Source organism: Barbus barbus (genome assembly GCF_936440315.1).
Source record: "Barbus barbus genome assembly, chromosome: 31".
Lineage (NCBI taxonomy): Eukaryota > Metazoa > Chordata > Actinopteri > Cypriniformes > Cyprinidae > Barbus > Barbus barbus.
Genome location: NC_136759.1, coordinates 7,494,670 through 7,511,477, shown reverse-complemented (window position 1 = coordinate 7,511,477; position 16,808 = coordinate 7,494,670). Strand labels below are relative to the sequence as shown.

At 34.7% G+C, this 16,808-nt stretch overlaps 2 protein-coding genes across 5 annotated transcripts; one reads left to right on the top strand and one right to left on the bottom strand.

Annotated features, from left to right (window-relative positions):
- Nucleotides 1-190: 190 nt before the first annotated feature.
- On the bottom strand, nucleotides 191-9,610 carry inpp5ka (inositol polyphosphate-5-phosphatase Ka). 4 transcript variants are annotated; one of them, XM_079387333.1, is made up of 14 exons: nucleotides 9,439-9,610; nucleotides 8,999-9,118; nucleotides 6,459-6,563; nucleotides 6,235-6,343; nucleotides 4,840-4,956; nucleotides 4,576-4,751; nucleotides 4,346-4,457; nucleotides 4,119-4,228; nucleotides 3,720-3,746; nucleotides 2,176-2,410; nucleotides 1,955-2,092; nucleotides 1,696-1,779; nucleotides 1,492-1,596; nucleotides 191-1,310 (listed from the first exon to the last, which is right to left on the bottom strand). In XM_079387333.1, exons 2-14 carry the CDS (start codon nucleotides 9,091-9,093, stop codon nucleotides 1,230-1,232), a joined length of 1,494 nt encoding a protein of 497 aa, XP_079243459.1. In that variant the 5' UTR covers nucleotides 9,094-9,118; nucleotides 9,439-9,610; the 3' UTR covers nucleotides 191-1,229. The 4 variants fall into 4 exon arrangements, with proteins under 4 accessions (XP_079243459.1, XP_079243458.1, XP_079243461.1 ...); XM_079387332.1 differs by having other exon boundaries at nucleotides 8,999-9,082; nucleotides 9,439-9,568; XM_079387335.1 differs by lacking the exon at nucleotides 3,720-3,746 and having other exon boundaries at nucleotides 9,439-9,607.
- A 2,653-nt stretch (nucleotides 9,611-12,263) lies between these two features.
- On the top strand, nucleotides 12,264-15,819 carry LOC306851872 (collagenase 3-like). Its single transcript, XM_079388359.1, has 10 exons — nucleotides 12,264-12,394; nucleotides 12,471-12,709; nucleotides 12,780-12,928; nucleotides 13,035-13,160; nucleotides 13,539-13,694; nucleotides 13,780-13,900; nucleotides 14,025-14,158; nucleotides 14,888-15,047; nucleotides 15,185-15,288; nucleotides 15,408-15,819. Exons 1-10 carry the CDS (start codon nucleotides 12,299-12,301, stop codon nucleotides 15,506-15,508), a joined length of 1,386 nt encoding a protein of 461 aa, XP_079244485.1. The 5' UTR covers nucleotides 12,264-12,298; the 3' UTR covers nucleotides 15,509-15,819.
- The last annotated feature ends 989 nt before the right edge of the window (nucleotides 15,820-16,808 follow it).

Below are 16,808 nucleotides of genomic sequence, written 5' to 3'. Positions count from 1 at the left end.
CTGACGACATTTATTCTTCATGATTGAAAACGAGGCTAAAAAAATTAACAGATAATAAAAAATTACATACATTTAGTAATAATTTATAAAAAAGGGTCTCTATTTATCAGCCTTGTTATTATTATTAGTAGTAGTTAATTAGTACTTTGCTATGAGGATAATCGATTAAATCATTAAAACAAACGGTTTTCATTATTCATTTAAATAACATTTATTTCATGTCATAAGTAAGCATTTGCAGTTGCTTAGAAAATAAAAAAGCTCTTCATTTACAGTGAAATTTTGTTTCTTACAGTCTTTTACCTTTTATACATTGTAATTTGATACAAATACATTCTATTTATACATTAGCATTAGTCTAACATTATAACAAAAAACACTTTCTTAAGCCAAAAGAGGGCATATTTGATTTGACAAATATGTTTAAGCACATAGTCTGCTTATATGTCAATTTAAAGTAATATCAAACTGTACTGACCACAAAAATACACTTCTGCACATCATTTAGTTATTCACACTCAATTTCAGTGAGACACAATTATTATAATACCGCTTCAGCATGAGTTACAGACATAAATAGAACCACAAAGTAAACATGTGCCATTAAAGTACTCAATTAAATTGTGCAAATGCAGCTTTTTCTTAACAGTGTAAAAGTCTGCATAAGTTTGAACGGAATGAGAAAACAAGGACAACAGTAGCAGTAACCATAAACACTCAAATTCTGAAGTACAGTAGACTAGTAAAACATTTTGTTTATAAAATATGTTACAAGATCAATGTATCCTAAATATTTTGAGAGAATGTGGTAATAGTAAGGCTGAGGTCCGAATTTATTCATTAAATAAATAATTAAATTAAAGATGGTATGCTTTTCTTAATTTGTAACAACCTTTTGAGAGACTTTTTAGAATCGATTTCAATAATTGATAATCGAATAATAGAATCGATTTCAATAATTGATAATCGAATAATAGAATCGATTTCACTGCAAATTTAAATGTGCTTACTTAAGATACCACAATCTATTTGGGACTGGTCCCATCAACTGGCTGTGATTTATAATATTTCTTGGATTAAAAACAAACAAACAAACACACACTGTATCACATACCAGTAAAACTTCAAATTAATTTTGGATTAAAATTGCACTTGCTTGAATTCGCAGGTATGTTTGGTCTGACATGCATATGACAGCATATAAACCAACGTGCACTTTAAACCTGGTCTTAACTGGCTATGGTTTCATCTAGTCCGTTGATATTTTCAGGCAATAAACCCTCTTCAATCACCACTCTGGATTCCTGCACCTTTAAATCAATTGAAAAACAATAGAGAACCCTTCAAAAGCCATAATAGTGATATATTTAAATCTAAAAATACTGTATAATATACTGTATCTCACTCTCTCTCTCCATACATATACATAATATATATATGCACAGTATATTATGATGTATGCATGAAATATAGAAGTAAAATATTACTCACCTTAAAAGGTTGACTAATACCCACAATGCACTGCAAGTTGCTGCTGTAATAGCACAGCACACATTCTCCCCCAAGAACAGGAATTTCATCTTTGTTCACATAAACCTGTGATCAGAGAAAATATAATTGACTACTTAGCTGCTTATGTGACAAAACAAATTATTTGACAGTTGTAAAGAAACATAGATAGCAAATGTTGCATACTTGAAAGAGCTCATCAGTGAAAGACACCTGGTCATCCTTCACCCAGGTGTACGTGACATAGTCTGAAAAGCATTTAAAGCCAACCTGGGAAGTGACAAGCACATGGTCTATTTTAACAACACCCTGGATAACATTATTTGACAGTACAGTATTCTAGTATCACTACTGTAACCATACACGATTATAAAGTAAGTTTTATTTTATTATATTCAGTCTGTGACCTTATCAGAACAAACCACATTTTGGGAATCTCTCTTACCTTATATAAACCGATCCAGTCCCAGGAACTGGAGGTAAAGGACTGGAGAAGGCTGTAGGTTATGAGGGCATCAAAGTCGGCACTCCACTCTCCCTCAGCGCACATCTGCACCAATGGCATCTCGAACATCTTTCTCAGCTGGTCTCAGAGAAACAAATAGTCATTCTTATAGTATTTTATAGAACAATAATAGCTAATATGTTAGCCAAACTCCTCCTCACCTCCAAGCGGAAGATGCCGATGACTGGCTTATGGTCACTGATGCCATACTCCATTTTACTTGTGTAATACTCCTGGCTCAGTTTTAGAGGGAACTCATCTTTATGTTGCTCCTCCAGTTGTTTCTTTGTATCCTCTTGATTTTGACCGTCTTCATTGGTGTCATCTGACGGCGAGGAGTTGGGCTTCACTCTCCAGAGAATCCTGTCGCACCATGCAGGCTTGCGTTTCTTACCACTAGCCAATCACACAGAGATGAAAACAGTTTTAAAAAATACAATAAAGTTAGTTGGTTTGAAGCTCTTTTCCAGAATTCTACTGCTTTCAATCGAAAGAACATTGGCATGTCTTTCTGATTGGCCATCATTCATTTTGTGAAAATGAATTCATGTGGCATGCTTTTTATAACTAAGAAAATCATGTTTATGTCCCAAACTCCTCACACCAAATACACTAAGGACAGACAAGTGGCATATAGGTCTCTCTGTGCATGTACAAATTGTTCTAACCAGGTTTTCAAACCAGGGTAATCTAAGGGATTTAAGGGGGGCTGTAGAAAATTTTGTTTAATTTTATTTAAAATTTTATGAAACATTTTAATGTTAACAATATTTATTGCAAAAAGCATTATTCAAATAAAAAACTATTTCTCAAATATTCCAATAATAGAAAACTAAATTATTTTAAAGATATAAAGAAATAATCACATTAAAATTTGATACAAAATAAATGTAATATTTTTAAAACTCGTTTTGGGTTTGTAATGACATTAAATATATATACACACTACTTCAAAAGTGTGGGGCCAGTAAATAATTTTTTTAAAGACACTAAGACTTTTAATCAGAAGGGATGTATTAATTCAACTGATCAGAAAAGACATTTAATTTGCATTAATCAAAGAATGCTGAAAAAATGCATCATGATTTCCACGACTGTTTAACAAATTGATAATAATAAGAATTGTTTCTTGTGTACCAAATCAGCATATTAGAATGATTTCTGAAGAATTGTGAGACTCTGAAGCCTGGAGTAATGTTACATTACTACAAGAGGATCATCATATTTTGTAGGTGCATGTGTTTAAAAAGTTTGAAAACACTGCTCTAAAAATATAAGGAGTTTATGTGTGTTCATTCACGCTGCATCTCATTATGGACACCATAAATACATCCTGCAGGTCAAAAAGCATTTTCACTAAATGGGCCGAGTCGTTCACATGCTTTATAATCATGTGTGTTGCAAAGATCTGAACAGCTACTAGAACCGACAGCACAGAAAAACAGATGATTAATACTTAAACATCCAAACTCTTTGCAACACACAACAACTATATCCAAACAGACTGGATCTATATGGATGTTATTAATGGATTATTTATGGTGCTTCATCGATGAATTGGTGTTACAGCACGGGATAGCGGCACACAATTTCAAATCCGCCTGGCGGAAGTGCTACAAACAGGGAAAGGAATGCTGGTGGAATGCTAGACAAGCAGGGTAGGAAGGTTCAAGTCTAGGAAGCACATGGGAATTTTAAAGCTTACTTAAAACCAAACCATGTCTTCTGTACCCTGCAGGAGTGGAAAAGAGCACGTGTGAACATCTGACAGTTAAAAACAGCCCTGAAGGAGGAGCTGCGGGAGATTCAGGATATTATGGTGATTACTATTGCTATTCAGGAAATGTACTGGAATTAAAGTCAACATGAAATCCATTTTAATTCCACAATAGAAATATATGCATGAGTGAAAGAAAAGTTGAGCAGGAATTGGCTGTATTGTGAAAATACTTATTAAGAATAAGGCATTACTTTTAAATGAAAGATTTTTTTTTTTAAATAATGTGCAACAATTAAATCATTCACAATAAAAATTTCTTATTGACTTTAAAACCAATGACTACAAAATACAGCATGATGCACTGCAATAAGCTGAGTCATTTACCTTGTGTCATAGTTATCGGAGTTCAAATCGAATTTATAGGTGGGCTGAAAGTCTAGAGGCCCCTCTTCAAACTTCCGCAAAGTAGCTTCCTTCGGCTTCATCATGGTGAGCTGGTGAGATATTGACATGCACAGACACAAACTAACATTATTGCATAAATTAAGTGAGTTACTATTTCTGGATCAGCAAATATGTTAGTACATTTTTCTACATCTATTGAACAGTACCTGATCTTTAGGCCAAAGAAGATTATAACGCTGGCTGGTGATGCAGTTCCTTACAAAGAGCATCCCGTGGTCCTCAATACGAAAATTCAAATCACCAAACCAGAGCACCACCCTAGAATTCATATGCCATAAAGAGCAATGTAGATAAATGATAAGGAATAACACAATCAGCCAAATTAAATCAGTCACAGAAGACTGTTATGTGGTTATTAATCATGACCGGGACTGACTTGTGATCCAAAATGCGTGGCGTGTTTTTGGTGTCAAAGGTCTGCGCATCTAAAATATACTGGAACTCATCCACCCGCTGAGAGGCGTAGTTCATGTGGGCGGTCAGGTGACAGTTCAGGAAGCAGAGCATGTGACCGTAGAAGGACAGACGGATGGACACTCCTCCTTTATTACCCTTTAATTTTAAGAAAAGAAAGATTTTCATTAGGTTTATCAAAAGTTGCTCTCAAAACTATAACTAACTTGCATTGACATGCTCTTACCCAGTAGCCGTAGAGTCCTGTGCGGGTGTAAGTGACCTGAATGTCTCTGATAAAGGGGACATGCTCCAGCTTGGAAAAAAAAAGCAAGAGCAGACCTTGCATCCGTATTGAGGACACCTGAATGGGCCACAATAAATACATATATATATAATTAAATTAAACATTTAAATTACATAAAATATATACATTATAATAGATTTAATAAGTAAATTTAATTGTAATTATATATTATATTTATTCATTATAAGTCCATGGTAAAACTTTATTTTTAAGGACCAATTTTCACTATTGACTAGTTGCTTATTAGCATGCATATTACTAGCATTTTGGCTGTTTATTAGTTTTTTATAAAGCACATATTAATGCCTTATTCTGCATGGCCATATTTTAGATCCCTTAATTTTACCTCACACCTAAACTTAATAACTACCGTACTAACTATTAATAAGCAGTAAATTAGTTATTTATTGAGGCAAAAGTCATAGTCAATAGTTAGTTAATAGTGAGAATTGGTCCCTAAACTAAAGTGTAACCAAGTTCATTATACTACATTTATTAATTCATTAAGTCAAATGTAGTGATGTAATGAAATATACGAATAATATATATATTATATATATAAAAAATATTACAATGTATATTATTACATAAAATTTAAAATGTATAAATTGTATACATTTCAATTATTTAAATGCATTATTTATTATTTATACTTAAATATATAATTATATAAATTCTAATATAATTTATATTAAATATATACATTTTATAAATAATTGGGTAAGACTTTATTTTAAGGTGCCCTTGTTACACATTATTATTCTAATAACAATTAATTATGCATAATTATATGCAAATAATCCTAAACCAAACCCTAATCCTAACCCTAACCTTATAGCAAGAGCATGAAGTTAATTATATTACTCAGTACTTAGATGTATAATTATACTGTAACAAGGGCACCTTAATATAAAGTGTAACCAATAATGGTAATTACAAATTATATGTATTAAATATAATTGTAATTTCATAATTAAAGTATATATATATATATATATATATATATATATATATATATATATATATATATGTGTGTGTGTGTGTGTGTGTGTGTGTGTGTGTGTGTGTATTTAAATTACATTATTAACATATTTAAATTAAGTATATCATATATTCTAAATATATAACTTAAAAAATTACATTTGTAAATCATTAAGTTCATAATAAATAACAGAATTTCCCATGCATGTGCACCCGTCACTGCTGCTCTATAAATCACTAAGAAATCAGTCGGTCCATCAGGTCAATGGTATAATCCACTGGTTCACAGCGAATCACATAATTAGTATGATAATGAACAAAAGCATGCTTGTATGAGTCAGCTAGAATCAGCACCTTGATATAGCCCAATGGAGCCAGCGTGTTCATGAAGAGGTGACTCCAGGAGTCCTCGAAGGCCAAATCTGTGACAAACTTGAGAGGTGCAGCCTTCACCTCCTGTAGCCTGGACAAACGCAGCAACACAGATGTTAGGACACTCAGAGCACATACTTCTAAGGTAAGATAACTGTCATTATTTACTTTATGGTCAGTCTCTCGATTAAAATACTGAAACTCACCCGATCACATAGAGGTCGGGTTTCTTCGGGGAGCTGAGCTGAAGCAGAGAGTTCACATCGTCAGGAGGCTCGGCTGTGGCCACATTCCACGTGACGACGTACAGCCTGTGAGTAAAAGAAAGAAAGACTCCGTTCAATAAAATAATAGTTCTGCTTGTGTAACTCCTGTTCTTACATAACTGCTCAGATTAACAATAACACCAATTCAAGAAATTTTAAGCATATCACACTGCAGTTTACCATCTTAAACAGCTCAATCTGTTTCACCATTTTTAAGAACCACAGGCTAACATCTAAGGTTTAAAATGTCTCATCCCCTGAAGATCACTAACTCAAATACTCTAAAACTTTAATATCTCTGTAAGAATAGATAGAAAGGTGCACGGTCGCCATGAAACCAAGCTAGACACTTGCAGTCAGGTTTAGATCTGCCAGACTTGACAACAAGAGAAGTGAAAAACAAAACCTGAACTGGTCTTTCTTAGGTCGGCCCGCAATCTGCCTGCAGACGAGAAAAGCCTCATCTAATGTTTTAGCCACCTGGGCATGGAGGTTATCGTCAGGGTCCAGATCGTCCACGCAGGTCATGAGCATAGCCAGACGCTGCCGCACATGCAGACGGCTGCTGGTGGACTCTGTGCTGGACACACTGTCGGAGCGGGATCGCAGGGTTTCGCTAAAATTTTCCGAGAGTTCCTCCATGCTGAGCGACAGTGGCTGGTCACGTGAAAAAAATGCACCTGAGTGTTATTGCGCGTCTTGATAGATATTTCGTCTTGAGTTCCAGGGAAGCAAAGCCAATTGTTCCAATAATTAATTATGCAGTAAAGTGTGTGATATAGGGTGTAGGGGGAGTAAAAGGAGGCTGTAGTGTAGGCGGACTTTTAGATTTAAAGATTAAAACCCTAATCTGGTTTAACAAGGGCCTATGTGACCCACCCAACACAATCAATCTAAACTACAAATGTGTCCCTCAATATGCCATTTACACAATACAGGTTTTCTGATTTTCTTGAGCATCAGTGCATGTTCTCACCTTTTGTAATAGTTATGCATGACTCAATTGTCCTCGGTGTTAAAAGATGGATCTCAAAATCATAGACACTTTTGGAAAGGGTTCAAATATGCAGAAGATGCTGGAAAACCAAAGAATGTGACGGAGCTGAAGGATTTTTCTGAAGAACAGCAGGCAGTTGAACTGTTCAGGACCAACAAGGGACTCATGAACAACGATCACCACTATAAGATTCTTTTGAATAGTGTTATTTTTATAAATTCAGTTATTATTTTGTCTTGTGGAGAATATGTAAACTTCTGTTATGTGAAATAGCTTATTTAGGACAGTACTAAATAAAATAAAAAATACATTTTCATGAACCCTCTTATTGTGTTTCAATTATTAACATTTTGAACATTCTGCAAGGGGTATTTATCTCACACGCACACAAAACCATTTTAAAAATTAGTTTGTGATAAACAATCTTGCATCATGGTAAGTATAGAAAGTACACTGCCCTCCAAAAGTTTGGAAACACCCCAACCTTCCTAAACCTTCCAACAAGACAATGACCCCAAGCACACTTCCAAGCTGTGCAAATCCTATTTGGAGAGGAAACAGTCAGCTGGCATCATGTCTGTCATGGAATGGCCTTCCCAATCACCCGACCTCAACCCAATTGAGCTACTATGGGAAGAACTGGACCGTGATGTCTGTAAGAAGTGTCCAACCGGTGTGAATCATCTTTGGGCAATCCTTCAGGAGGCTTGGAGTAATATACAGTATCAAGTCAATGTTTGAATAAACTGACAGCTGTAATAGCTGCTAGTGGTGGATATTTGGATGAATCGAAAATTTTCGTTTTTTCTATGTATAAACTGTTTATGTAATAAAATATGTTTTCGTAGGTTGTGTTGTCAGTGCAAAATTATCACAAATTAAAAAGGATTCATGCCAATGTTGTCCAAAACCCCACTTTTCTAGGGCGTTTCCAAACTTTTGGAGGGCAGTGTATATTTTTAGTTTTACTGTATAGTTAGGAAACTAGAAGCCAAAATATGGAACCGTAAAACAGTTTGGTTTTCCATAAACAACCGAAATCCCCCACACGAACAGAAACCTGTTGTATAACCAAAGTGTGTTAAGAAAGCTAATCCCAATGTGCTTATCCCTGCTTCATGCGTTCACCATTTCAGCAAACAAGAGACTAAACTGTTCACTTTCTAGAATTCTGGATGTGCTTTAGATATTTAATCGACAACCTTGTGACAAACTTACAACCCATGTTTGTGCTCCATGAGAAGAAAATCTGAATGCATAATTGTATAGCAATTGATATGATGACAGAATAAGTTATGAAGTTTTGCTTCAAAATTTGTGATGGAAATCCATCCAATAATGGTTGTAGGATTAAACCCCCAAAATGGGGTGATTCTTGATCACTATTGTGGCTTGTACAAGCCACTTGCAATAGTAAAATACAATATCAATCATTTAGAATAAGAAAGCATATGCTAAATGAAGAATAAGATGGGATATTTACCCAAAAGTGTCCATCTTGCTGTCTTTCTGCTCCAGACTGACAGAATTCAAAGCCTGTGACAAATCGTCCTCCATCCTCTCCATCCTGTCAAACATACGAGCTCATGCTTTTCTCAGGAACCTGCTTTGCATTTCATGTGCATCAATATTCATCGTAATAAAACCACTAATATTCTCTTTCAAAGCACAGAATCGGTGCTGTTAATGCAACACGTGTAAGTCAATGTATATAATAATAAAAATACAAATTTTAAGTATAGAGTATGACGTCAGGAATATAGTCAGTGTCAAAATAATGATGCATGAAATACTCTCAGTAAACGACAGATTAAGGCAACACTTCTCATATCACAGTAAGTTACATGCTGAAATGTCAAAAATGATGGAACGTATTAATGAGAAAATCTAGGATCAATATATTTGAAACAGTATTCAATCTACCTGCTAAACCTCGTTGTCTTCGCTTCCGCAGTCTCAAAGTCTCTGAGGTGTTAAACAATTAGTGGAGACAAAAATATCCCGTAACATCTCGAGCTGTGCATTGTGTTTACATGAGAGAGGGAGTGCGAATCTACACGCAAACTTCACTCAACAGTACATGGCTGCTGGGAACAAAATAAAAGTCCTCGAGAGCTATTACAGGTTTGTAAAAGGAAACGTTTCCCACATATAAAATTTAATATTTTACACTGTGCCTTTAACTTTTTAGATTATGTATTTAGCATAATCCTATTAAAAATGCCAATTTGCAACAAAATAAATTTGTACTCGACAGCAAATAACAAAACTTGCATTTTGTTACGCATTTTTAAATAATTAATTATATTTAATTAAAATTTATCTTAAAATAAATACAGATAACAACAGTTTTGCTTAGTACTTAAAAAACTGTTGCTCATTATTTTGTGTTATTTTTCGTCATTTTATTTAGTTAAAAACTATTATTTTGTAAACAAATATATTTTGTCCAGTATGCAGCGCCCTGTTTTTTATTTAATTTTTTAAGTTAACCATTTGTGACCGGTGCTTCACGCTCTCTATTAAACTTTTTTTATGACAGAAATGTTAAATATTCCCCCCCCCCCCCCCCCCAATGGTAAAGACATAGTTATGGCCGTGACTTAGTTCAGTGTATCCTACATCTATGGAGCATAGTCCCTACCTAACCTTACTTTACCAATTGTAGCATATCATTTTTAAACTAGACAATAAGGTCAGCAATTCCAGCAAATAAAAATTTGATCACAAGTGGTTGGTTCCTTTACCATTCCTCATAAATCATCCCTGCAGATGTCCTACATGATCCACATTTTCAACCTGGGAAGTTCCCCTTGGTCTCATTTTGCCATGATTCACACTCATTCAGCATGTTTGCATATATAGTTCTGTTATAGCTCAAACTCCTTTTTCAGCAATTCTAAGATGTAGGATGCCATCATTGTTAATTTTGAAAAATGTATTGCATTGCATCATAGACAACATGTCATTTAGAGATTGAGAGTATCATAATGCATTCTTAGCATTTTATCATAAGAATAAGGATTGAGAGGATAGATTAATATAGACCTCAAAGTCAGGTTTTTTTCTTTTTCCACTGAAGGCCATGATGGATTTGACTGCTCATCAGCTGAAAACATCTAGGAGTTCATTACATCTTCATGTTGTTATAGCCTGTAGATTCTGGCCCCAGGTTATAGGCTTTAATTACATCTATCATCCTCTGGTGCAACCTTTTTTTCTTTCTTTACTCGTTGTTTTTATTGTACAAGTCTCTGATTGCTTCTTTGTAAGAAAAGAAAGAAAGATTAGCAAACAGAATTTGAATCTTTATGGTCTACACTGAAATAACCTGATTTTGGTGTAATATTCCCTCTAACATCCAGAACAGAGGTATTACAGGGGAAAGAAAAAGAAGCCATTCACCTTATTAGAAGTCAATGAACCATCAGAATGGATTTAAAAATGATATTTCGAGGTAAAAAAAGAAAAGAAAACGCCCTTTAGCTGTTATAAATTCACTGTAAACCACGGCTTCTTGGGGTTTATTGCTTTATTCACAATTCCACTGTTTGCTCGAAATATTTTGTTTAGCTGGCTGTACAAAAGTCCTGGTTGTGTCTGTGTCCCGGACGATTCTGACCAATCAGAGAGTTACAGCGTGGCAGCGATGTCACGAGAGGAGGCAGAGCTAAATCTCAGGTAGAAAGAGACGCAGAGCACATGAAAAGACGGAGAGCTTGACAGCTTTATTCAATTTAGTTCAGTGTTACTGTAAGATGTTGACCAAGTTTATACTGGGTTACAGTGTGCGTACATGTGAAAAACCACTCATGTTTACCTTAAGTCCTCAGTAAATCCAATATCATCCAACTCTGTTGAGTACCTCTCTTCAGTTAAGAAACCATCTCATATTTTGAAAATATTTACATGTATATTCATATAATTTAATTATATATAAATATATTTAATTTATAAATGTAAATGTTTACATATAAATGTTTTTCTTAAATATATACATGGGTGTGTGTTTATAGATACATAATAAATACACAGTACACACACATATACATATATTTATTTTGGATGCGATTAATCTTTAGACAGCACTAATTTCTTTACAAACTTTTTAACAGTAACAGTGTATATTGTAATTCATTTTGATAAACTATCAGCAATCAGTATTAGTATTTGTGCATATTATGCAGTATTAGTAATTGTGTAGTGAAAGATGTGTTGACAACACCCGTTTTGGTGTCTGTGTATACTTTAGACCCTATAGCTGCTAAATTTCCTCTGTCTTAACGTCTGTACAGGTTTAGAAGTCATATGTCAGGTCTTAGTCAAAAATGAATGGCTATGATTCATAATCCAGAAGTCTGGAAATAGTCACCTTGAAATTAAGCCAAGGGAGTCGGCATCAAGTTTTGCCACCTTTTAGGCCTAAAAACAGATTTCTTGTGTATTTTACACATGAGCAAGCCTGAGAGGTATGTACTAGGGCTTCTAAAATTCTAAAATCAAAACAAGAAGTACTAACATGACTTTATAACCTGCCATTACTCATGTCCTTTACCAAAATGAGTCAACAAATCACTTGCAGCCAAAAGTAGCGCCGCAGCAGTGATATCATTGCTCACTCAGGTGTCCTAAAAGCCGTTTTTAACCACATTCTGCTGGCTGTGTGCTTAGAGGAAGTGGCGGATTGACCAAAGTACTTTTTACATGAATCACAAATAATTTTTGACAGGACAGAGCACTATAAAGATCCCAGTCAGACTGAGCAGAACATCATCCGGTCAACATGGAGCTCACAGCTGTGGTATTGTTGGTGATTGCTGCGCACGCTTTAGCAAAACCTATTGCAACTGAGGAGAAAGACAAGTTGTTATTAGCTGAGGTAGGAAGCACATTTTTCTTTAAAATGTTATAAATGATCTTAATGTATTTTTATTTATTAATTTATTTTTTTGTAGAAATATCTTCGAAGGTACTATGGCATGCCAGCTGGTCTCCAGGGAAAAGGACAAGTGTCTGATTTCATGCACCAGAAGATTCGAGAGATGCAAGCGTTCTTCAAGTTGGAAGTGACGGGAAAGTTGGACGACAACACCTTGGAGGTGATGAAAATGGCTCGCTGTGGAGTTCCAGATGTGGCTGATTATAACCACTTTCCCCGAGACCTCAAATGGAAAACCACAAATGTGACCTTCAGGTTTGTGTTTGTACATTAAAGAACTGAACATGGTAAAATTACAGTATAGTTATCTGGCTTTTATTTACAGGATTCTGAACTACACTCCTGACCTGAAGAAGGCAGATGTGGACAGAGCTGTTCGAAATGCTTTTAACATCTGGAGCAAGGTGACACCACTGAGGTTTAAGAAACTGCATGAGGGAAATGCTGATATCATGATCAGCTTTGGAGCAAAAGGTACTAGCATTTTTATTATTCATTAAAGTGGGGATAAAATGCAGGATATTTCTTTCTGGTTCTCTTTCTGTCAATCATCATAATTCTTTTTGAATGCAAATGACAGAGCATGGAGACTTCAACCCGTTTGATGGACCTGAGGGGCTTCTTGCTCATGCTTATCCACCTGGAAACGGCATTGGTGGAGATACACACTTTGATGAGGAAGAAACATGGACCAAAGACTTTCACGGTATAAAAAAATACATAAATACTTAAAGTCCTTTTCACTCACAAATGCATTTAGTACATAAAAAATACAATAAAACCAGCAATATTGTGAAGTATTATTGCAATTTTAAATAACTGTTTTCTATTTTAATACATTTTGAAATATAATTGATTCCTGTGATGCAAAGCTGAATGTTCAGCATCATTACTCCAGTCTTCAGTGTCAGCTAATATGCTGGTTTGGTGCTAAAGTAAAAATAGCATTTATTTAAAAAACTGTCTTACTGTCATTTTTGATCAACTTAATGTGTCCTTGTTTATTACAAGTATTCATTTCTTTCAAAAAAAGGTAGTGTATATAAAGTTTGATTTCTAGTAATCTTTTCTATGTTCTTTGCAGCATTCAATCTCTACTTGGTTGCGGCCCATGAGTTCGGTCATGCTCTCGGTATGGCTCACTCCTCTGACCCAGGGTCACTGATGTACCCGGTGTATTCCTACGACAGGGGTTACCCTCTGTCTGAGGATGACATTATGGGCATCCAGTCTCTCTATGGTGAGTAATTTATCATTTTGACCAAAAGATCATTCTAGAAGGCTTCATAGTCCTGATTCAGCCTTTGCTTTTGGGTTAACTGCAGGTGAAAACCCAGACCACGGAAGAGTCAAACCTAAACCAGACGCTCCAACCAAGTGTGACCCTGAACTGAGTTTTGATGCCGTCACTGAACTCCGTGGAGAGACAATCATTTTCAAAGACAGGTGCAAAAATAGTCCATGCTTCATTGTTGTGATAAAACTGTTCCTGGCTGCACATTTTTAAACTCATTATTTTATCTTATTTCCTAATATGGTTCCCTTTTTTGTTGTTTCTTGTTGTTGGCAGGTTTTACTGGAGACTACGTCCACAAATGCCTGAGCCTGAACAAACTCTCATTAAAAATACCTGGCCTGAATTACCAAACCAAGTAGATGCTGCCTACGAGAACCCAGAGAAAGATATTGTCATCATATTCAGTGGTTAGTTTTGAGATTTAAATGTCAAATTATTAGTCATGTTATTTTATGTTTATCTTTCTACTATTATTGTCAGTCTGTGTCTCGTGTTCCCCCGCCTCTCGTGTCCATATTTGGCCTTTCTGTTCCTGTCCTCGTTCCCTGCTCATTAGTTAATTGGTCCCTAGCCCTGTGTGTAATTGCCCCGCACCTGTTTCTGTTCTTCCTTGTTGATTTCTCCATGTTTATAAGCCCTGTGTTTCCCTGCCCCTGTGTCCGGTATTGAACGTCTAATGTTAATGTAATAGTTTTAGCTAATGTTAAAACCCTGACTTGAAATTAAGTTTATTTTATTTCAGATAGTTGCCAGGGTAACATTTCTCATTTTCATTTAGTTTTACGTTAAAGTACTAAACAGCTAAAAATAAATAAAGTTTTAAAACTAAAACTGTAAGGGAAAAAAATAAAAAAAAAAAATAAAAAATAAATATATATGTCATGTTTAAAATTACTAAAACTTTAACTAAAATTAACATTTTAAAATTAGAACAAAATGTAAAATTAAAAGCTAATTGAAAATATTAATAAATACTGTAATAGTTATGTTTACGTTTAATCTGCTATTTATATTTATTTTTATCTCATCAGTTTTTAGTTGTTTTAGTTTTAGTTAAAAATAACAGTACATCACTTACAGATATATTTTTGAGTTAAATTAACAAAAATATTTTTATGACTGAAAAAATATTACAGGTATCAGAATGTGGGCTCTCAATGGCTACAATCTGGTTGACGGCTATCCAAAATACATCCACAAACTTGGTCTCCCGAAGACTGTCCGCAAAGTAGATGCAGCAGTTAACATCCGAGACACGGGCAAGACTCTACTTTTCGTAGATGAAGAATACTGGAGGTATGTTATAATCTTGTGGAGAAAAAACCCTAAAACTTCCAAATATTAAATTGCATTTTGAGTGTTTTGAACCCTGTACACAAATCCAACACTCAATAAAATGCCAAAAGCTAATGTGAGCTGCATCTGATCTCCAGTTATGATGAGGAGAAAGGCACCATGGACAGTGGATACCCACGATCCATTGAGAAAGACTTTCCTGGAATAGGAGACGAAGTGGATGCTGCTGCATATCATTATGGTATGTTTAAATTAATAATGTTGCATAACTTTCTCATTGTGTCAGGTAGTGTATATAAACCGATTCACCAAAGCATGAATGCTTGAATGAAAATAATATTTTTTTCTCTTTTTTAACAGGATATTTGTACTTCTATCATGACCACATGCAGTTTGAGTACAGTTACAGCTCTCGGAAAGTCATGCGCATCATGAGGGCCAACTCCATACTCAACTGTTGAGTGCTTATAATGTGGCTGTGCCATGAACTGTCAATCATTATCAACTGCTGTGAAAATTAGCATTCGTTTTTATAATTTTTTCACTACTGAGCTGGTAAATCAGTAGAAATTATCCATTCTTTTAAAATGTATTTATAGACCATGATTCAGGGATCATGTCTGGGATATGTTGGTCAAATTCATTTCTGTATGATTCTGTATATGCATCCAATGGGAAGCAAAGAAATATATATTGATTGAACTGAAAACTGTAAATGTGTTATGACCTCTCCAATACTACTGTTAAAAAAATAAACAGAAAAATTCTTATGAATATTTTTGTGGTGAGTTATTATGAATTTGTCACATATGTATAAACTGACACATAGGTGAATAAATACAGTGAATAAACAATGTAAAAGATATTAAAGTGAATGTATATGGAATGGAATTAATAAAATATAAATAAACTGAACTTACTATCAGAAAAATAAATAAAAAAACTTGTAAATTAGACATCATAACAATCAAAATTTGCCATCCAAAAAGGATTATTAGTCTCTGCCATGACTAATAAACACATGGAAACCATGAGTTCCTTCATATGTGGACACATGTTTTGTTTTTATTCTCTCTTCCTAGCATCTGACCCAGTTGATGGTATCTATGACTAGACTAAATGCTTTTGGCGGTGAGATGACTGAAAACATTCTCAAAAGCTGCTCTGAATTACTCTCACCAGTCATGATGCTTGGCTGCCTGCAGTGTTTATGTGGGATTTTAGTAAAACAAAACCTCACTACTACCACATTTGTTTGTGCTTGCAAACCTGCCCTGTAGTGAAAGAGAGTGAAATTGTGGATTTTACAGGAAAACACAATATTTTGATGGTCATCAAAAATTAAGATGAATTTGAGAATAAGTCAGTATTTCTGGATCCCTGTTCAGTGTTTAGTAAATAGGTGAACGTTTTAGCTGGTTTGACTCATTAAAACTTAATAAAACAAGCCTTTGTTTATTAAAAAGTTATGAAAAAGGGAATACAAATATACTGTATCATCTTTCAGTATCATGTGTTTGTATTAACACCACAGTAAATATAGAAATGAAGCCCAAACAGCTTGAAAAGGACAGAAATGCACTCATTCAAAGGCAGTTTTGGTTTAGTTCAGTGGTTTACCAGTAGTACTACAGGAGCATCTGGAGATCCCACTTCCTTATGCATAGCCCCTATGTGTATTTTGTATGTATGTTAAGTGTTCCTTCAAAACAAATTACGTTTTTGTGCAGTTATTTAGATCAGAGTGATTCTTGTAAAAAT